Source organism: Chiloscyllium punctatum, chromosome 8 (assembly GCF_047496795.1).
Source record: "Chiloscyllium punctatum isolate Juve2018m chromosome 8, sChiPun1.3, whole genome shotgun sequence".
NCBI classification, from domain to species: domain Eukaryota; kingdom Metazoa; phylum Chordata; class Chondrichthyes; order Orectolobiformes; family Hemiscylliidae; genus Chiloscyllium; species Chiloscyllium punctatum.
The window spans coordinates 27,646,797-27,669,313 of record NC_092746.1 but is presented as its reverse complement, the minus strand read 5'-3'; the positions used below and the strand labels follow the sequence as shown (position 1 = coordinate 27,669,313).

Here is a 22,517-nt window from a genome sequence, read left to right as displayed (position 1 = left end):
ATAGAGTCATGGAGATGTACAGCATGGAAACAAAGCCTTCGGTCCAACTTGTCTGTGCTGACCAGATATCCCAACCTAATCTAGTACTACCTACCAACACCCAGCCCATATCCCTCCAAACCCTTCCTATTCATCCCATACATTTACCACGTTCTGTGCGAAAAAGTTACCCCATAGGTCTCTTTTATATCTTTTCCCTCTTACCCTAAGCCCTCTAGTTCTGGACTTCCCCCATCCCAGGGAAAATACCTCGTCTATTTACCCTATCTGTGCCCCTCATGATTTTATAAACCTCTAAGGTCGCCCCTCAGCCTATGATGCTCCAGGGAAAACAGCCCCAGCCTATTTAACTTCTTCCTTTTGCTCAAATCTTCCAGCAAATCTTATATAGCATAATCAGCATCCAGATACTCTCTCACATGTCAACAACCTTGTAATTAAGATGCTTTATTAATTGTTAAACAGAATCTCTCCGCTCAGTTAGAGAAAAAACAATTACAAATAAAATGCGGTTATATTTTGGGTGAAAACAATGATTAGCCATGTAAATAAAACACCTCTCTACAAACCTTATTTTCTTCAGCTGAGTCAGATTTTTCCTCTGAGGACCTTCTCTGTGCATGATCACGCTTCTTCTTCTTATCCTAATTGAATGGGGAATTTAAAAATACAATGAACCCACATTGTTTAGTCAGCTGTCTGGCAATAAATGTTAAGTAATACTTGGAGGCACATACTAAGTTCTGTTAAAAGTTCACTTTCAGAGCTGCTTTGTTCCCACCCCCTAAACTGCTGATAACTTTTGGTTGCTTAATGTTGACTTCTAACATTGTTGTAAGTGTTCATATGAAAGAATTATTGGAATGCTGAGGGACAAGGTCGAGAACTGGAATGACATGTTTAGCAGCTGTATCTGAAATGCAAATCCTGACCTGACACCATGTCAATATAAGTTGCAATTTAAAACAAAAAGATAAGCAGCTGAGTGATTTTATTTTCATCCCATCCATTTGAATGAATATACAATCTAAGGCTCTCAAAGTCTATATACAGAGATGTGATTATGATGTCAAAGTTCTTGGCTTGGGATTCATAAGCTGTTTCCATGGATAGTCTATGCAACACAAAGTCTAATCAGAGAATTTTTCATTTGTGTTACAATTGAACGATTACTCACCTGTTCTTTTTCTGTTTCTTGCTTGATCTTTCTCTTTTTATTTTTTGTACTTTCCTTAAAACAAATATACCAATGCTTTTAAATTAATTTTAATAAACTGATGTTTATTAAAATAAAGCATATGGATAATTGCTCTACCTTAGTATTCATGTCACAATCAACTTGAGAATCATCTGAGGATTTTCTCACAGTACTATGCTTTCTCTTGCGTTTCTTCTTAACATGTTTCTTTTCATCCTGTAATGCACATATTAATTTGTGTTTTAATAACAGATCCATTTATTTTAAAATATTTATTTACTTGTACTGATAATTGCACTATGCAACATTAGTGTTGATCCAAAAGCTTTAGTTAGTATAGCTCGAACATGAGCGAATTGCACAAAATTGTTAAATTGCTATCCAAAAAAAAAGTATAAATGGACACATAATAAAAAAACTATATTTCAGTTCAAAGTCAATAATGCTCTGTTATTTTATTTCAAAAGCCATTTGGAAATTAGGTCTGACCATTTTTAAAAATGGTCTATTTTGTTCTGAAAATTATGTAATGGACTGAAGTTTCCCTGAAAACAGTTTGGTTACGGCATCAGAAAAAAATCTAAGTGTCTCTTAACAGTCAAATTCAATAGTGAGATTTTCACAGAAATATTAATTCAAATATTTTTAAAAATCTTAATATAAATTAAGGAATGTGTTCAAGGTTCAGCTAAGTATTCAGCTGATGGAAATTTGCTCTTCACACCACAACCCCTCTAATGAAGCTTTTGGTTCTTTCCCAGATATCTATTTTGGAACTGCACTTCATCAGTTTATCTGGGTCAATTATACAAAGTATAAAGCAGCTTCAGTAGTAAACAGCAGTTTTTGTTTTAAATAGAAGAAACCCTAAGCACTGAAATTCACACTGCTTGTAACTAGATCTTTGTCAATTTCATTCCACTCACAGAAAAATGTATATAAATCATTACAGAGATCACTTTATCCCATGGTAAACAAAAATCACTGACTCAACAGCGAAACAGAACAAGAACTCACTATAGATGGAATTACTACTGCAAACTGCAGTTCACAAACTGATAACCATATGCATGCATTGCAACAACACCAAACTTCGAAAAGTTGAGTAATGTAAATACAAGATCCAAACCAACTCCAAAACTATGTTTTTTAAAAATCATTCATGGGATGTGGGATTCACAACTGGGTCAGTATTTATTGTCCTTTCCTAATTCCCCTTGAGAAGGTGATGGTGAACTGCCTTATGAACTGGAGTCCATTTGTTATAGATGGATCCACAGTGCTGTTAGGGAGGGAGGATTTTGACTAAGTGACACTGAAGGAATGATGATACATTTTCAAATCAGGGTGGGATTGGCATTAAGGGGACCTTTGGTGGTGGTATTTCCATGTATCTGCTGCCCTTATCTTTCCTGATGAGGGGGGTCCTGGTTATCCAAGGTACTGTCTAAGGAGCCTTAGCGAATTCTACAATACATCTTGTAGAAGGTACACACAGCTGCTACTGGGTGAGGTGTTGAGGGTGTAAATTCTTGTGGCTATGGTACCAATTAAGCTGATCGCCCTATCCTGGATGGTGTTAAGCTTGGAGCGTGGTTGGAGCTGCAATCACCTAGGCAAGAGGATAATATTTAATCACACTTCTGATTTGTGCGCTGCAGATGGGGGACAGGCTTTGGGGAGTCAAGAGGGATTATTCACTGTTGGATTTCAAACCACTTGTAGTCATTGCATTTATATGGCTAGACCAGTTTAATTTCTGGTTAATTGTAACACACAGGATATTGATAGTGAGATCTTCAGTGATGGTAAGATGTTGAATGTCAAGGGGCGATGATTAGATTCTCTCTTAAGATGGTCATTGACTGGGTGTAATGTAGCAAAATACTGCTTCAGTGTCTGAGCAGTCACTGAATGATGCTGATCATCGTGCAATCGTAGTGAACACCCCCAATTCAGATCTTCTGAAGCAGCTGAACATGCTTCAGCTTAAGACTATCCTTGAGGAACCCCTGCAGAGTTGGCCTGGAGCTGAGATAGAGTCACAGATCTGTATGGTATGGGAACAGACCGTTTGGTTCAACTCGTCCATGCCAACCAGATATCCTAACTTAATCTAGTCCCACTTGCCAGCATTTCACCAATATCCTTCTAAACCCTTCTTATTCATATACCCACCCAGATGCCTTTCAAATGTTGTAAGTGTACCAGCCGCCGCCACCTCCTCTGACAGCACATTCCATACATGCACCACCTTCTGCATGAAAACGTTGCCCTTTAGGTCCCTTTTAAATCTTTCCCCTCTCACCTTAAACCTATACCCTCTAGTTTTGGACTCCCCCACTGTGGGCAAAAGACCTTAGCTATTCAACCTATCCATGCCCCTCATGATTTTATAAACTTCAATAAGGTCACCCCTCAGCCTCTGATACTCCAGGGAAACAGCCCCATTCAGCCTATTCAGCCTCTCCTAATAGCTCAAATCCTCCAACTCTGGCAAAATCCTTGTAAACCTTTTCTGAACTCTCAAGTTTCACAACTTCTTTCCAATAGGAAGGAGACCAGAATTGCATGCAATATTTCAAAAGTGGCCAATCCAATGTCATGTATAGCTGTAACATGCCCTCCCAACTCCTATACTAATGCACTAACCAATAAAGGAAAGCATACCAAACGCCTTCTTCACTATCTTGTCTACTTGGGACTCCACCTTCAAGTAACTATGAACCTGCAATCCAAGATCTCTTTGTTCAGTTACACTCCCCAGGACCTTACTATTAAGTGTATAAGTCCTGCTCTGATTTACTCACATTTATCTAAATTAAACTCCATCTGCCACTCCTCTGCCCTTTGGCCTATTTGATCAAGGTCCCATTGTGTTCTGAGGTAACCTTCTTTGCTGTCCACGACACCTCCAGTTTTGGTGTCATCTACAAACTTTATAATTATATCTCTGATGTTCATATCCAAATCATTTATATAAATGACAAAAAGCAGTGGATGCACTGCTGAGTCATAGGCCTCCAGTCTGATTCCCATTGACTGTAGCTTTGCTAGAGTTCCTTAATTTCACACACAATCTGATGTAGCCTTTATGTCCAGGTCAATCACTACCTTAAGGTTGCACATTGTGTTGGATACAATTCTGCTGTTGTCGATGGCCAACAGGGCTTTATGAATGCCCAGTTCTGAGTTGTTAGATTTGAGATTTCAAAATGGCCAGGCACCAGCAAGTGTCAAGGGGTGAAGTAAAAATGTGGAATGTTGCATCTACACCTGGCAGAACATGAATTCCACTGCTTTTTACTCGTTATTAATTAAATCTGAAACAAAACAATAATCAAATTAACTCTGCCAGGGAGTTTCACATTACTTCATTCCAGGCTTAGGTATTCAAATCTGGATTCAGGCTGCATTCAACACAATCATGGTGCAGAACCCTATTGCTTCACCCTATTAGTGAATGCAGCAGGGTAAATTCAAAGTTTAAGCTAAGACTAGAATAAATTATTAAAAAAAACCTTAAATATCATTTTATATGATGAGTTATTTCCATGAAAGTAATCTTGCAGAGATCAAAAATTGAATGCAAAAGGTAGTGGTGCTGTAATTTAATAAAAATTGCAAGGGTCAATTAATTATTGTTCAAAACACTGCAATGGGAATAAAATTTAAACTAAACCACTCAATTAATTTTATATTCAATCCCCTAAACATTAAAGTTCTATTATCTCTAAAGTATTTTTAAAATGGTTAGCACATAAATGCAACTGCTATTTGTGGATTAAAAGAGCGTGCTGTTTAAGATGGAATATTTACCCAATTTTATTCAGAAAACAACTATACACTAAAAATTTTAGTCTGATTTTTTTTAAATGAAAAGGCATCAGGTACTGAGTCTTCCAAGATACTCACTGGAATGTAGTATAGTGGTAATCATGACAATAGGCTCAAAAGCTGGTGATAACCCAACCTGGCAGAGTTTGGAACCTCTAATGCTTTTTCTGGCTGTGCTGCAACTAATTAGCAGCTCTCAGGGCCGCTAGCCCCTAGAAAACACGAGACTCTGTATTAAAGAACTATCAGCCAAATGGAAGACCAACAGCTCAGCAGCGCTACAATGAACGGTGGTTACTATTGGTACTGCACTTAACAGAGTGGATGATATGGGAGTAGGTCACCCAATCTGGTGCGATTGGCAGAGCCAGAAAATGTTATGAGAGGTATAAAGATTGCAAAGGATGAAGGGGCAGTGGAGCATTGTCACAAGGGTGTCATAATGTAGACGAAAGAATGGTCCATTAAGAGGGACACTCCCCGCCCCTCCCTTGAAGCCTAAAGTCAGACTACCAATGGTTCACTAAATGTTTCCCTAAAAGTAAAATATCAGCTGTGATGTGGAGATTCTTTCATTTGAGTGGACTCTGGCCAGGAAGGATGTTCTCCACCTTTCCTGTTATTCGTAAAATAGCATGATAGCGTGAAGGCATAATCATTATACATGTCCACTCTTCTGTTCTATTATCATCCTCCATTTCTCACAAACTATCTTTGGGTGGCTGATAAAATCCAGCCTTAGTTCCTGAAGTGATATCAAGTGCAGATAGCTTTCCTATGCTTTTAAGGATACCTTTACAGTTAACAGAAAAACTATTTTTATCAGCTCACTGCAGGATGTTTGGAAACTACACCACAGCCAAAGTAGTTCCAGAGTTTTAATCCTATTTTCGTGTCCCCTCCAAAAAAAATACAAATGCAATTCCCAACTCAAAATTCAACAAAACAACCTGGGCACATGCAAGTTTAAAACAAAAGAGTTCACTAAAATCAAATAGAATTATCTTAAGTGTTCTTATTAAATGAATGTGTTGCGGCAGATTCATATACTCACCTTACTGTCAGTGTCCGAAGAGCTGCTGGAAGAATCAGAGCTTGATGATGAGGAGGAAGATGAAGACGGCTTGACCAAACACAACAAAAGTACAGCTTGAGAGATTTATCATCCATTTGTTGTAACTTAGCAATTAAAAGCAAACTGAAATGAATTAAATCAAATGATAAGAATTTGAAGAAAAACTTTCTTTGAAAATTTGCTCACCCTACTTTTCTTCTTTTCTTTTCGTTTTTTCTAAGTAGGAATAACAACAAAGAATTATTGATTGTGGTCTAAAAGATTATCTGTATTGAAGGACTGTACACTCATTTCTTATTTAAACAAAAATGAAAATTCAGCAAGAAACAGAAGCACAGGTCTATGCTTCTGCATGTCATGCCTAATTCACCGCACAATAACCCAGCAGCATTCTGTTTATTCCCAGGATGAAAGAAATGCCTATGATCCAAGATTAAATTGATTGGAGTTCAGAAGAACAAGTTATGATCTCATACAAGGAGGATGGGTGGAATTCTCTCTATCAATGAGGTGGCAAGGGAAAACAATTAGGTGAGTTGGTAGAGGTGAGATACTTGTCCCATTTCTTGTGACGTCATCAATTAAGTTTTGGGCGAGAAAGTCCATTGGAAATTTCCTTGACTGATCACCAATTAAAGTCCTTAAGTGGTTAACTGTGGCTACTTTAAAAGGTTTCAGATCACCACCTCTCCAATTACCTACCTGCAAGGCTGTGGGGTTGGGCAACTACCCAACATCCATGCCTCTGGCAGGGAGGAAGGGTCGTCTCAAAGTTCCCCTGCCAACAATCCCCTTTCCCCATAAATCCTGCCCCACAAGAAAAAACACACTATGTTTTTTGCTACCGGATCTACAAAAAATGTGTCTCAGAACACAGAAGCTGCTGACCTTTGATTCATTTGCAGCTTCTGGTGACCTGGTGTGCCAGGATCAAGGTCTGCAATATGCCGAGAAAGTTATGTGAACTCTGCCTGTTAGCACAAAATGGGCTGATCGGTGCCCAATAAATTGAGTTACCGCAACAGTGGGGGTGGTTTGTTAGTCACCAAAACATATCTATCCCCATACTCGGTCAGAGAAAATGGAAAACTGCGCCTGATGCTTCCTTTGGTTTGGTGTGGTGGGGCTGGGCAAGGTGTTCAAGAAGGGATTCAGAATAAAGAGTCTAAGAAATGAAGTAATTTCTTCACTTAGACAATGGTGAATCTTGGAAGTCCTCTGCCCTAAAGGATTACGAAGATACTCAGTGACTGAATCTTCAAGACTGAGTTTGATAGGTATCTACATTAGAAAAAGAATCACAGAATATGGAAATGGTGCTGAAAGGGAGTGTTTAAGTAGACATGGGTAAGAGGGGAAAGTTTAAAGGAGATGTGTAAAGCAAGTTTTTTTTTTACACAGATGGTGGTAGGTGCCTGGAACACATTGCCAGGGGAGGTGGTAGAAGCAGAAGTGTCAGTAAAGTTTATCATAGAATCCCTACAGGATATTCGGTCCAGGAAGTCCATACCAACCCTATGAAGAGTACCCCACCCAGTCCCATTCCCCATTACTCTATGTTAACCCCTAAACTGATGTACCTAACCTACACATCCCTGAACACCATGGGCAATTTAGCATAGACTGCACATCTTTGGATTGTGGGAGGAAACTACAGCACCCAGAGGAAACCCACACAGACATGGGGAGAATGTGCAAACTCCACACAATTGAACCCAGATCCCTGGCACTGTGAGGCAGCAGTCTAACTAGAGCTACCGTGCCACCTTAAGCAGCATTTAGACAGACATCAGTAGGCAGAGAACAGAGGGATACAGACCACAACTAGGCAACGGGATTAGCTTAGAATAGCATCGTGGTTGGCACAGACATGGTGAGTTTAAAGGCTTGCTCCTGTGCTGTACTGTTCTATGACAAATAAGCACTCGAACTCCTCACTAACATCTGCAAAAGGTGGACAGCTATCCCACACACTATTCATGATATAGCTAGATCATCACACTCAATCATTTCTATCAACCAGTATACGAGCTAATAAGTGGCAAATAACTTATCTCTGCCTGATATTCAACGACATTACCATCACTGAATCCTCACCACAAGAATTCTGGGAGGTATATAATTTACTAGAAACTTAATGGAGGTTCCTCTGTATATGGCTGGCTCAGTTATCTGGCATTTGATTATCTGAATCCCGGATTATCCAGCAAGATCGCAAAGACACAATGCTTGGCTAAACTGTTATGCAGCATTCGATTAACCGATCAAAATACTCCCCGCCCATGTCCTTTGGATAATCAAGGTTCCTCTGTAAATACTGCTGCTGCAACAGGACCTCAGAGGGAAATACTCACCTTCTAACTCACTGACATTTGTCCACCAAAGACTAATTGAAGGAATACTTCCCATGTGCCTGGACGTGTGTAGCTGCAGCAACACTCGAAAAAGTTCAACACCATTCAAGCAAAATAGCTTGCTCGAGTTTGCACTCCAACCACCTTGGCTTGCACTGATGCATAGTGGCAACAGTGTGTACCATCAAAGTGCATTGCATTAACTCAGCACGACCCCTCCAACAGCACCTTTCAAACTTTCGACTGTTGTCCTTTCCTTTTAGGTATCACAGGAAGTCAACACCTGGAAGGTCCCCTTCAAGACACGCACACCCTGACAATTTGGAACTGTATCATTATTCCTGCAATATCCTGAGTGAAAATCATGGGACTCCCCTTTAACAACATCGTGGATATACCTACATCAAGTGGACTTCAGCTATTCAAGATGAAAATTTATCGCCATCTTAAGGACAGGCAAGAAATGATGGCCTTGCTAGTAATGTTCACAACCTAAAAATATCTGTAGAAAATACCCAAAAGGAAGGATAGTTCTACTCAAGAAAATAACAGGAAGATAGCTAGACTTCTGGTAGAGCAATATCCCTGCACACCTTCAAAGTTCTCTTATTTTAGTTGTCAACCTGTCAAAGCTGCTAGGAGGGCAAAGAATGTGCATGCTCCATCAATAAGAAACTTTAGTTATTCAGAAATCTGCTTAAGTAAGTTGAAAAATCTAAACCAGCTAATTGGACTCTGTATATTATGTAACTGGTACAGACACAAAAAACAAGACGACTTTGGCTTGACGTGGAGAGCATGGAAACAGAAGAAAGCACCCAGAACAAAATGAATTCAGATGGGCAACTCTGAAGAAAACTTGTGGTAAGTAGATTTAGGGCACTGTCTAATGCAGAGAAGTTCAACAACCTAACATCTTCAAGTTGGATATAACATGATAAGTCTCATCGTAAAGTTTCAAAGCATCTTAATTGTGTACCTCAGCTCAACTTTGAAAGAAATCTCACTATCAAATAATCACTAAGAACAGTTATTCTTACGCAGAAGCTCTTTCTTCACTCACTCTCAGTTTAGTCCTTCCTTTTGGACGGTTGGTAATAAGCAAAGATGCCATTTAGGAATTTAATTGAGATTGTAGAGATTCATTTTCATTAGAACCTTGCAGAAGACAGAATTTAATTCTCAGCTTTGAATGCAAGCACAAAGCATAATGACTAAGGCCACCCATTATTTAGATATTTACAGATTTAAGTAAGCTTTACCTCTCTCTTTTTAGATGAACTTTCACTTCCACCAAGCTTCTTTTCTCTGTTTTTCTCAAGTTCTCTCCTCCATTTCTAAAGATAGTAAAACAAATAATTAGGTCAAAAAATTAGACAACTGTTACATTGTATTAAAATATAAACTATTATTCAGAACTACTATATTACCAACAACTTTAATAGATCTCTGACAGTATTTGCATTACCTACCTATTGCACTGACATCACTGCCATGACTTTATTTTAGATTTACGGTATTGAAAGTGTGGGCACCTGCTGCAACTATTTGAACACAAATAGCATAAATTTTTCAAACAAGATGTTTTAATTGTAATTCATTGAGATCGGTGCTCTTATATTTTTACTATCTTATTGAAGCAGTATGCATGGTGATGAAAATCACACAAAGTTGAATTTCTCAATAATGGAGCATTACCTTAAGGCAGAAATTGTACATGTTAATGCCTACTTTTGAAGCAATTAGAGCTCACTAATTTAAAAAGTAAATCAGTTGACAGCTTCTGGTGACTCCAAACGTGGAACTTAGGAAGCTGATGTTAGAGCTATCCTGCTGCTCCTGAAGCTTCATTTTAACCGTATCTTGCTGAAAGACTGGGCACTGAACATAATATTGAATGAGACTAAAGTAAAAGGTCCTTACACGACACATCTATTACATTAGTTAGAAAAATTAGGATTTAGCTTTTCTAGTAGTCAAGTTTTTTTTAAAATTGTGTGGACAAACTTAATTTCTGATAAACAATTTTTCTGGCATTGAAAACTAACAACATTCAACAACCAATCAAAATCTAAGCAACATGTTGAAGCTACTTAGGAGAAATGTACTGCATCACCAAGAATCATTCTTACTCTACACAACACATTTGATCTATTCAGAATAATAAATTCTCTACAACATTACTTGTCAGGGAAAATAAAACTTGTGATAATCTGAAATTAGAAAAAATGAACGCATTTAAAATTTTGCAAACAAAACGGCTTAATTATCAACAGGCTATTTGACGGGATTTTTCATATAGTCATGCTATAAAGTGTAACAAACCTCATTCATTTTCTCTTCAAAATCTGCAAGAGCTTTTGAACCTTTCTTTTTTTTCTCAAGCTGCTCTTTTAATTCTTCCCTGGAAGGATACAAAACAGATACTTTCAAAAGCAATGCTAACAAATATTTATATTAAATAATGAGAATCAGAGCACTCTCTTTAGATTTGACATCTTCTTTGAAAGCAGGCCACATTATGCACTGGTTTATGGACATCCAAATGGAGAACCAGAAGTACAACTATCCTAACTAAAGCACGCAAACTCCAATTATTGCCACCCCAGGAATATGTTGGGTAGGTTTATAATTTGACTGCAATAAACATGAAAATTGTTATACAATTTATTTTATCCAATTCTGCAGCAATACAGCTACTCATTACTCGATAAAAGAGCACATCTGAATTAGGTATTTTCTACACAAATACCAAAGATTAACCAACAATTGAACACATGAATTAGGCATAGACTCTTGAGTTTACTTTGCCATTTAATATGATTACAGCGGATCTGAATACTCTACATTCCCACCCACCCTGACAGCCTCTCATCCCTGTTTATCAAGAATTTAAGTTTGCCTTAGAAATGTTCAAAGATTCTGCTGTTACTGCCTTTTGAGCAAGTGTGTTCTAAAGACTGAGAGAAAAAAAAAAATCATGTCTTAAAAGGGCAACCCTTTAATTTAAAAGAGTGATCCTAGCCTTCGGTTTTCCCACAAGAGGAAACATCTTTTTCAATCCACCTTATCACAGCACAGAAGATATATAAAATATGGAGCTGGAAAAAGCACAGCAGGTCAAGCAGCAGAGGAGCAGGAGAGTCGATGTTTCTGGCCTGCTTAACCTGCTGTGCTTTTTCTAGCTCCACATTTTATCGACTCTGACTTTCCTGCATCTGCCGTTCTCAATATTTCCACAGAAGTTTGCATACAGATTCAAGAACAGCTGCTTCCTCGCTGTTATCAGACTTTTGAATGGATCTCTTTAATGTTAATGTTGATACCTCTGCACCTTCTTGGCAGTTGTAACATTGTATCCTGCACTCTGTTCTGTTACCTTGGTGCACTTGCATAGTACGATCTGCCTGTAAAGTACAGAAGACCACTTTTCACTGTACCTCAGTACACATTTCATTTGAGACAGTTCTGTGTCAGTAAATGAGGATGATTCCTGGTAATGGAGGGATTGTCTTATGAACAAAGGTGTGACTCTACTCGCTGGAGTTTAGAAGATAGAGAAACAATTTTATTGAAACATGTAGCATTCTTAAGGTGCTCGACAGGGTCAATGCTGAGAGGATGCTTCCTCTCATTGGAGTTCCTAGGACGAGAGAGCATAGTCTCAGAACGAAGAGGTGCCAATTTAAGACTGAGTCAGAGTCACAGAGTCACACAGCACAGAAACAGACCCTTTAGTCCAATTCATCCATGCTGACTAAGTTTTCCAATGTAACTGAAGCTTCTCTGATATAGACTCAGTGGGCCAAATGGCCTACTCCTGCTCATGCTCGTATTTTCAATTTTCCCAAGTGTTCTTACATAGAAAGACCGCTACTGAGCAAATCCAACATTGAACTTATTAGAGGTCACTTACTTGTAATCAAGGGAAATAACCTAAGTTATATCTTCCCCACTACCCAAAATAAAACTAAGAGAAGGAAGGAACAGAAACAGGCTACAACAGTGGGTCTGCCAGGGTGGTCCTGTTTCTGGATTTTAGCAAGGATGTGGAATCGGGCTGTGCGATTAGGGGATTATGATGTGGGAAGCTGTAGAGGGGCCACCAAATCTCTTTGGACACCAGCACTTCCCCACCCTCTTACCATTCAAGAAACATTACATGTTTCAGATTTTTCTATTGAGAACGATATCCTCAGCGTTATTCATATTACATTCCAACTACTATGTTCTTGTCTGGCCACTTAGCCTGTCCTAAATCACTTGAAGTCTCCTTGCACTCTCCTAATTTGCATTCCAACCTTGCTTTGCATCATCAGCAAAGTTGAAAATAATATATTTAGGAAACATATTACTTCATTGGTGACAGCACTGGCCCCTGGCGCTGTGAGGCAGCAGTACTAACCGCTGAGCCACTATGCTGCCCATGAATTCTTAAGGGCTAGACAGGGCAAGTGCTGAGAGGATGTTCCCCCTCATGGGAATTTCTAGGAACAGAGATCATAGTCTCAGAAAGAAGAAGAGGTGCCAATTTAAGACTGAGAGGAAGTGCAATTTCTTCTCTCTGAGGGCGGAGTATCTTTGGAACTCTACCTCAGAGAGCTGCAGAGGCAGAGTCCTTGTGTAAATCTGAAGCTGACATAGATTTTTGATCAAAAGGGAAATCAAGAGATATGGGGAAAGGGCAGGAAAGTGGATGCATGGAATGTCTGATAAACCATGATGCTTTTGAATGGTGGAGCCTAATGGCCTATTTCTGTACCCATTTCTTACAGTCTTTACCACAAGCGTGCACAGGTGCCCACATCCAAATCATTTCTATAGATTATGGAACAGCTGTGGCCAAGCACTGACCCTTGCACTAGTAACAGTCTACCATCCAAATAATGATTCATTTCCTTCTACTCTCAATCCACCATATCTATATCCTCTCCCATCCCACACACTCTACTTTTGTTTACTAACCTCCTATTTGGACCTCATTGAGCACCTTCTGAAATCCAGTTACATCAAAGGCATTGGTTCTCTTTTATCTAAGCTACAAGTAGCACCTTCAAGTGCAACAGGTTTGCCAAACATGATTTCTTCTTCCGAAAATCCATAATGACTCTCCCCAAACATACCTTTTTTGTCCATTTACATTTTTTTTTACAAAAGATACCAAAGTTTCACATCAAAAGATTGGAAAATTAACAGATTTTTAGTTCTGTTTAATTTCTGTCTCACTTCTTAAAAAGTGGGGGATATATTTGCTATTTTCCAATTTGCAGGAACATTTGTAGAATCTAAAGAGACTTGAATACACTGGACTACCAATGCATCCACTATCCCTACAGCCACCTCATTCAATTCTCTGAGATTTGGCTCAACTGTTCAAGAAATTTAACAACATTCATGTAATTAATTTTGAGTACTTCCTCTTAAATTATACTAATTTCTTTCAAATTCTCATTTTCACATCATTGCTGATTAGTTTGGTTAGAAAATAGATTGAATTAGAATTTTCTGTGCCAACTGAAAAACACAGTTTCTGGATATGTAAATAAAAGCAAAGTACTGCACACTCTGAAGATCTGAAATAATAAAGTAGTGGAGAAACTTCGTGGTATGGCAGTGTATGTGGAGAGAGAAACAAAATGAAAACTCCAAATCCAATATGACTCTTGTTTGGAACCCTGGGAACTTTGTTAATGCAAATCTCTCTCCACAGACAGTGCCATACCTGCTGAGTTCCTCCAACGCTTTGTTTTTTATGTTGGATGTGCCAAGATGGCAAATGCCAAAATTACCTGCAAATTAAAAACGCTTTCAGCTCATTAAATGAAGGTTCAACAAGGCAGCTCACTACCACCTTCTCAACTGCAACCAGGGTCGGGTAATACATGTCAACCATTTAGCGATTCCCATATCCCTTGGGTGAATAAAAAATTGCCTGAAATCTGAAAACCAGGAAGTGTCATTTATAGATGCAGTGTAGGTGACACAAGGCAATGACGTATCAGAGCACAATGACTATTCCTGTTGACACACGAATATTTCTTCAGAGTTAATATTCCAAAATTCACTTCATTGTATCATAAAAACAATGCTTTGCTGATGGCTTAGCAATTTCATGAATTGAATAACCCAGGCACAGAGACAGGAAGCCTTATTGTCCAAATCATAGTGCTGCTACATCAGCTGATAACTGATAGGTGTATTAAAGTTGGCTTGTGTGCTCAAAAAGAGGGTGAACAAAATAGTCAGAATCCTGATTGTTATCCAGTTATCCCTACAGAAGCAGCATGCCATAATGCCAGCTGTTGATATGGTTGGTATGTATCTCTTGAAGTGTAGATTAGAGTGGTGCTAGAAAAGCACAGCAGGTAAGGCAGCATCCGAGGAGAAGGAAAAATCGACGTTTCGGGCAAAAGCCCTTCATCAGGAATACAGCTCTATTCCAGATGAAGGGCTTTTGCCCGAAACGTCGATTTTCCTGCTCCTCGGATGCTGCCTGACCTGCTGTGCTTTTCCAGCACCACTCTAATCTAGACTCTAGTTTCCAGCAGCTGCAATCCTTGTTTTTATCATGTATCTCCTGCAGACTGTTGATACATAACGTTAAGACTCCAAAATAAAAAAAAGGTGCTTGAGGGGAAATGTTGCAGGGAAATACTCTATAAAGACAAAATTAAGAGCACTAAAATTGCATGTGCTTGGAAGTGGAGAAATAAATCTTGTGGCATAGATGCAGATCAATTTTAGGTGGGCTAATTTAGAAAGCGATGATTTGAAAACAATGAACAAAATCAGGAGTCACAATGCGTAATTGTTCAATATAGCAAGCCTGAATAAGAACATTAGAACTAGGATAGGTGATTCAGCCCTTTGAGACTACTCTGCCATTTGATACGATCATGACTGATCTTACCTTGGCCTCACCTCCAACTTCCTGCCCAATCCCCACAACCCTTTAACAAATAACTAATTAAACATCTCTCCACCTGGCTTTGGAGCACTGGGGAACAGACAATACTGGATTTACTGTTGTGCAATGAGGCAGACTTAATAAGGGAACTTAAGGTGAAGGAATCCTTAGGAGGTGGTGATCACAATATGCTTGCAGAGTAAATTCAATTTGAGAGCGAGAAGATCGAATCAGAGGTAATGGTATTACAGCTGAATAAAGGCATGAGGGAGGAGCTGGGTAAAATTGACGGAGAGAAGCCTAGCAGGAAAGAGTGTAGCAATGGCAGGAGATTCTGGAAGTAATTCAGGTGACACAGCAGAGATTCATCCCAAAGAAATTTCACATGGTACAGGGACGATGAGGCAATCATAGCTGATGAGGGAAGTCAGGGATAGCAAAAAGCAAAAGCATATAATGTGGCAAAGGGCAGTGGGAAACTAGAGGATTGGGAAGCTTACAAAGACCAAGAGGACAACAAAAAAAGGAGGAAGATTAAATGAGGGTAAACTATAGCCAGTAATATAAAGGAAGACTGTAAGAGTTTCTTTAGATATATAAAGGGCAAAGAGAAAGGCAAAAGTGGACATTGGGCCACTGGAAAATGACACTGGATAGATAGTAATGGGAATAAGGAAATGACTGAGACTGAATAATTACTTTATGTCAATCTTCACAGTGGAAGACATGAGTAATATCCTAAAAATTCAAGAGTGAGGGGGCAGAGCCAAGTATGGTGATCATCACCAAGGCGAAGGTGCTAGAAAAACTGAATGGCCTGAAGGTGGATAAATCACCCAGACCAGATGTACCACACCCCAGTGTTCTAAGGGAGATAGCTGAAGAGATAGTAGAGGCATTAGTTGTGAACTTTCAGGAATTGCTAGAATTAGGGAGGGTCCCAGAAAACTGGAAAATTGCTAACGTGACACCCCTGTATAAAAAGGGAACAAGGCAAAAGATGAAAAATTATAGACCAATTAGCCTAACCGTGGTCATGGATAAGATCCTGGAATCCATTCTGAAGGATGAGATTTCTGAATACTTGCAAGTGTATGATAAAATAGGGCAAAGGCAGCATGGTTTCGTCAAGGGGAGGTCATGCCTGATGAATCTGATAGAATTCTTTGAGGAAGTAACAAGCAGGTTAGGGGGATGCAAGATGGCGGCAACCCAGTCAGTCCGAGTCTATAGTGCTCCTCCCAAGACTTGGGCAGAGTGAGCCACTCGCCTCCACCACACTCACCAAATCATTTAAAATAGTTTTTAATTAGTGTAGTTAGTTGCTCAGTACTGAATTTAAACACTGGATTAGTGGTGCTGGAAGAGCACAGCAGTTCAGGCAGCATCCAACGAGCAGCGAAATCAACATTTCGGGCAAAAGCCCTTCATCAGGAAAAAAGGCAGTGAGCCTGAAGCATGGAGAGATAAGCTAGAGGAGGGTGGGGGTGGGGAGAGAGTAGCACAGAGTACAATGGGTGAGTGGGGGAGGAGATGAAGGTGATAGGTCAAGGAGGAGAGGGTGGAGTGAATAGGTGGAAAAGAAGATAGGCAGGTCGGACAAGTCAAGGAGTTAGTAACTGAGCTGCAAGTTTGAAACTAGGATGAGGTGGGGGAAGGGGAAATGAGGAAGCTGTTGAAGTCCACATTGATGCCCTGGGGTTGAAGTGTTCCGAGGCGGAAGATGAGGCGTTCTTCCTCCAGGCGTCGGGTGGTGAGGGAGCGGCGGTGAAGGAGGCCCAGGACCTCCATGCCCTCGGCAGAGTGGGAGGGAGAGTTGAAATGTTGGGCCACGGGGCGGTTTGGTTGATTGGTGCGGGTGTCTCGGAGATGTTCCCTAAAGCGCTCTGCTAGGAAGCGCCCAGTCTCCCCAATGTAGAGGAGACCACATCGGGAGCAACGGATACAATAAATGATATTGGTGGATGTGCAGGTGAAACTTTGATGGATGTGGAAGGCTCCTTTAGGGCCTTGGATAGAGGTGAGGGAGGAGGTGTGGGCACAGGTTTTACAGTTCCTGCGGTGGCAGGGGAAAGTGCCAGAATGGGAGGGTGGGTCGTAGGGGGGTGTGGACCTGACCAGGTAGTCACGGAGGGAACGGTCTTTGCGGAAGGCGGAAAGGGGTGGGGAGGGAAATATATCCCTGGTGGTGGGGTCTTTTTGGAGGTGGCGGAAATGCCGACGGATGATTTGGTTGATGCGAAGGTTGGTAGGGTGGAAGGTGAGCACCAGGGGCGTTCTGTCCTTGTTACGGTTGGAGGGGTGGGGTCTGAGGGCGGAGGTGCGGGATGTGGACGAGATGCGTTGGAGGGCATCTTTAACCACATGGGAAGGGAAATTGCGGTCTCTAAAGAAGGAGGCCATCTGGTGTGTCCTAAGGTGGAACTTGTCCTCCTGGGAGCAGATACGGCAGAAGCGGAGAAATTGGGAATACGGGATGGCATTTTTGCAAGAGATAGGGTGGGAAGAGGTGTAATCCAGGTAGCTATGGGAGTCAGTGGGTTTGTAAAAAATGTCAGTGTCAAGTCGGTCGTCACTAATGGAGATGGAGAGGTCCAGGAAGGGGAGCAAGGTGTCAGAGATAGTCCAGGTAAATTTAAGGTCAGGGTGGAATGTGTTGGTGAAGTTGATGAATTGCTCAACCTCCTCACGGGAGCACGAGGTGGCGCCAATGCAGTCATCAATGTAGCGGAGGAAGAGGTGGGGAGTGGTGCCGGTGTAATTACGGAAGATCAACTGTTCTACATAGCCAACAAAGAGACAGGCATAGCTGGGGCCCATACGTGTGCCCATGGCTACACCTTTGGTCTGGAGGAAGTGGGAGGATTCAAAGGAGAAATTGTTAAGGGTGAGGACCAGTTCGGCCAAACGAATGAGTGTGTCAGTGGAAGGGTACTGTTGGGGACGTCTGGAGAGGAAAAAACTGAATTTAAACAATCTAATCTCCTGTAAAAATGATTAAAGGGAAGGGAGCCCGCAGTTCTCAGCAGGCAGGAACCCGCCCCCGCCCCCCCCCCCCCCCCCCCCCCGACCCCGACCCCACCCTCCCCGGCTGCAGCAGAGGAATTCGCAGCCACCCCAGGGGACTTACCTACGGTGGCGAGCCTCATGGAAATAATTTCCAAACTTGATGCGAAGATCGACACCTTCATCGAAGAGTCCCGGAGCAGATGGAATTCACTCTCGGCCACGCTACAAAAGCATGACCGAGACTTTGAGGAAATCAAGCGCTGAGACGGAGGGGCGGAGCTAAAGGCCGCAACCTCCGAGACTATAGCAAAATCGGCCGTGGATCGGGGTTGTTGAAAAAATATTTGTTTGCCGGCCCTTCCCGAACGAGAAGAGGAAGGCAAGCTTACAGTGTTCCTCGAGCAATGGCTTCCACAGCTTTTAAATCTGGAGGCTAGATCAGGCCAGGTTAGAGTGGAATGGGCCTACCGGGTTGCAATACGTGGGCCCGGCTCGAACCAGCACCCCTGACCGGTCCTGTTCCGGCTGCAGAGCTACAAGGAGATGCAGATACTCTTAGAAGCTTCCAGAAATCTTGGGAAAGATCCCCAAGCCTTGATTTATAAAGGATCCAAGATTATGTCATTCCAGGACTTTTCCTCAACTTTGGTCCGAAAGAGGAAGATGTTTGACGAAGAGAAGAAGCATTTAAGGGATTTAAATATTCAGTACTCCTTCTGCTACCCAGCAACGCTACGTTTTAACCATGAAGGGTCAGTGTACAACTCTGGATCGCCGGAGAAGGCCAAGGAATTTTTGGACTCTCTTAGATAAATTGTAAAAGTTAACTGATGTTGTTTTGCCCTCCCCCCCCCCCCCCCCCCATCCCAGTATACACCCCCCCTTTTTTAAGTTATTAATTCCTTTCATTACCTTACTGTTTAATATCATCTCCGGGAGGTGGAGAGAGGGGTTTATTAGTTCTCTACTTAGCGATTTTCTCCTCCCCCCTCCTTTTTTTTAAATATATATTTATAAAGGCTGGGGGGTCTAGTTAATGTTGGTGGGGGGAGGTGGTTACCTTATGCTATTTTATCTGTCTTTAGGAGTGGGGTCGTTTTCCCCTGTTATTTTATATTATACATTTAATTATTACTTGTTGAGACTGTAATTTTATAGTTATACATGGTATTAACATTCCCAAATATATCCAGGTGTTGGTGTGGGTGGGGGTGGGTAGGGTGCTCACTGTTAGTTCCACCTCTAGTATATTTGAATTTTCTTCATCTTATCGTGGGGTGCCTGGGTCAAGGGTGGGGCACTGGTTGGGAGAGGATATGATGGGCTTTTGGAAAGGAAGTGATGTCCCCTGGGAACAAGGGGGAAAATCTCCATTTAAATACGTTTTATATTTTTTTATTTAGAAATAGTTTTTTATTATATTGATGGGAGTGTATTAAAGAGCCTTTATTTATGTGAATTTTATATGCACTATGCTCTGGATGTTTTGGATAGGGTTTCTTCTCCCAAGGGGTCTCGGACTTACCCGGACAATTATGGTTAATCATTTGGTTAAATGGTGTACCTGGAACGTCAAGGGGAGTAATTCACCAGTCAAAAGGAAGAAAATATTATCAAATCTCAAGAAAGGGTTGATATAGCTCTCCTACAGGAGACACACTTATTGGATAAAGAACATTTGAAATTACGACAGGGTGGATTTGATCAGGCCTTCTTTTCTTCCTTCAGCTCAAAAAGTAGGGGAGTTGTTATCCTTATTCGGAAGAATCTCCCTTTCAAAATCCTAAATCAGATAAAAGACGAATCTGGATGATATATTCTGATTAAAACCCTTATAAATGGAGAGGACTAGGGGATCTTAGATCTGTATTGTCCCCCGGCACATCCTTTTCAATTTTGAGAAGGCTTCCGTTATAAAATTTATGGCTCTCGGTGCTCATCATACAATTATAGGGGGAGATTTTAATTGTATCATGGATCCAGAAATACACAGGATTCCCAAGAGTACTGCAGGAGTATTCCCCAGATCCAGACAATTGGTGGATTTGAACAAAGAATTAGGACTAGATGATGTATGGAGATGCCTTCACCCATAGGGCAGAAATTTTTCTTTTTACTCCAATCCACATAAATGTCATACCAGAATTGATATGTTTTTTGCCTCCTCGATTTTTAAAAAAATTCCATATCATTCTGTAAAATAGACAGTATACCCACTTAATAACCTCTTGTTTTCAGACAAGAGGAAAATCATCACTGATCAATGTAAAAACCCTATAATACTAAATACAATTAAAGCTTGGAATATAATCCGGCAAAATGACGGCAATTCACGTAAAACATCCTCCTATGCTCCAAAAGTGGGAGCATGGGGATTCCAACCTGGGCTGACAGATGCCACTTTCAAACTCTGGAGATCCAAGGGTATCTCCTGTTTAGGGGATCTATTTAAAGAAGGGGTCCTGATGTCTTTTGAACAGCTGCATCAGAAATTTGGATTACCTAATGGTGATCTCTTTCGATACTTCCAAATTCGAGATTACATACAGAAGACGACTTTGCTATTATTTAGTCTTTATAAACCAGACAGAGAACGTAGAGTGTTATAGCCAATGGGAGTATCTTCGGTCAGCACTATTTATCATTTATTACGTGATGAAGTATCGGAAGAAATGGGCAATCTGCTTAAAACATGGGATCAGGATTTGGGACTGGAAATCTCTATAGAAATGTGGAATGACATTTGGGAAAATGCCAGAAAAAAAATCTCCATCTGCAACAGAACTCAGGCCATTCAGTTGAAGATACTTCATAGGGTCCATATAGCACCGAACTGATTGGCAAAATTTAAGGCAGGAGCATCTCCAATGTGTCCCAAATGTAAAATAGAGGTGGGCACTCTTGTACATTGCTTATGGACCTGTCATAAGATCCGTAGATATTGGACTAAAGTAGCAAGTGCTGACAGAAATTTAGGAACGGAAATTAGAGTGGATCCAGTATCTCTCCTTTTGGGCTTTTCGAACTTACCCTCCCTGGATATGCACGGCAAGAGATTATTTTCCATTCTCTCTTTCTGTGTAAGGAAAAATATTTTGGTAAACTGGGTGGCTGAGGGCCCCCCTGGACTTTCAAATTGGCACAGAATAATCATGGAATATATTCCCCTTGACTTCCTTTCAAATATGGTACACCAAAAAACCAAATTATTCCATAAAATATGGCAGCCCTTCTTGAATTATACAAACACAGATATTTTGGCCATCCTAACAAGGGCTTTTATTTAATTGAGATGGCGAACCTGGCTGGTCCTTGACCCCTTGGGAGAGGAATCCCGCATGAATATGGGTTTTGTTATGATTTGATGTTAAGACATTCCGAGCATGTATCTCACTACTCAATTTCTGTGTTATCCGTCGTTTTTTTTTCCCTGAATAAGTTAAGAGATTTAATCATACACTCTGGTTAGTTGTAGGTTAGATTAGTAGTTAATTGAGTTTTGTTTTTTTTTCTCTCGGTATCTCTTTTTTCTGTTTGATAGATTTTGGTTTTTAGTTATTTAAGATTTAATTGTATATCAATGTTTATACTTGGTTTTTTTTATTTGTAAACTTGTAAAAATCTTAAATGTTCAATAAAAATACCGATAAAAAAAACAAGCAGGTTAGACCAAGGAGAGCCAGTGGATGTTATATTCAAGAAGGCCTTTGACAAGGTCCCACATAGGAAGCTACTGTAAGATAAGTGCCAGAGGCAAGGTGGATAGAAGCTTGACTGTCTGACAGAAAGCAGAGAAGGGGGATAAAAGAGTCTCTCTCAGGAGACAGCCGGTGACAAGTGGTGTTCTGCAAGGCTCAGTGTTGGGACCACAACTTTTCGCCTTATACATTAACGCTCTAAACTAACATTACACGTGGGGACATCACCCCCACCATGTATGTGGCAGGTACTCATGTGACTCAGCCAACATCGTCTATCTCATATGCTGCAGGCAAGAATGCTCTGAGGCATAATACCTTGGTGAGACTAAGCAAAAGCTATGACAATGGATGAATGGACTCCGCGCAATAATTGCCAGAGAGGAATGCTCCCTCCTAGTTAGGGGACACTTCAGTGATCAGGGACATTTGGCCTTGG

General features: G+C 40.6%; 1 protein-coding gene across 3 annotated transcripts in view; it reads right to left on the bottom strand.

Annotated features, from left to right (window-relative positions):
* Positions 1 to 22,517, bottom strand: part of fam133b (family with sequence similarity 133 member B) — a 43,021-nt gene that overhangs the window by 12,112 nt on the left and 8,392 nt on the right. For 2 of the 3 annotated variants that reach the window (XM_072575268.1, XM_072575270.1), the window contains exons 3-9: positions 10,790 to 10,868; positions 9,727 to 9,801; positions 6,297 to 6,326; positions 6,090 to 6,158; positions 1,316 to 1,414; positions 1,178 to 1,252; positions 570 to 644 (exon numbers count right to left, since the gene is read on the bottom strand). In XM_072575268.1, the coding sequence (XP_072431369.1) occupies positions 570 to 644; positions 1,178 to 1,252; positions 1,316 to 1,414; positions 6,090 to 6,158; positions 6,297 to 6,326; positions 9,727 to 9,801; positions 10,790 to 10,868 (502 nt within the window). The remainder of the gene's footprint in view (positions 1 to 569; positions 645 to 1,177; positions 1,253 to 1,315; positions 1,415 to 6,089; positions 6,159 to 6,296; positions 6,327 to 9,726; positions 9,802 to 10,789; positions 10,869 to 22,517) is intronic. The other variant, XM_072575269.1, reaches the window with a different exon arrangement.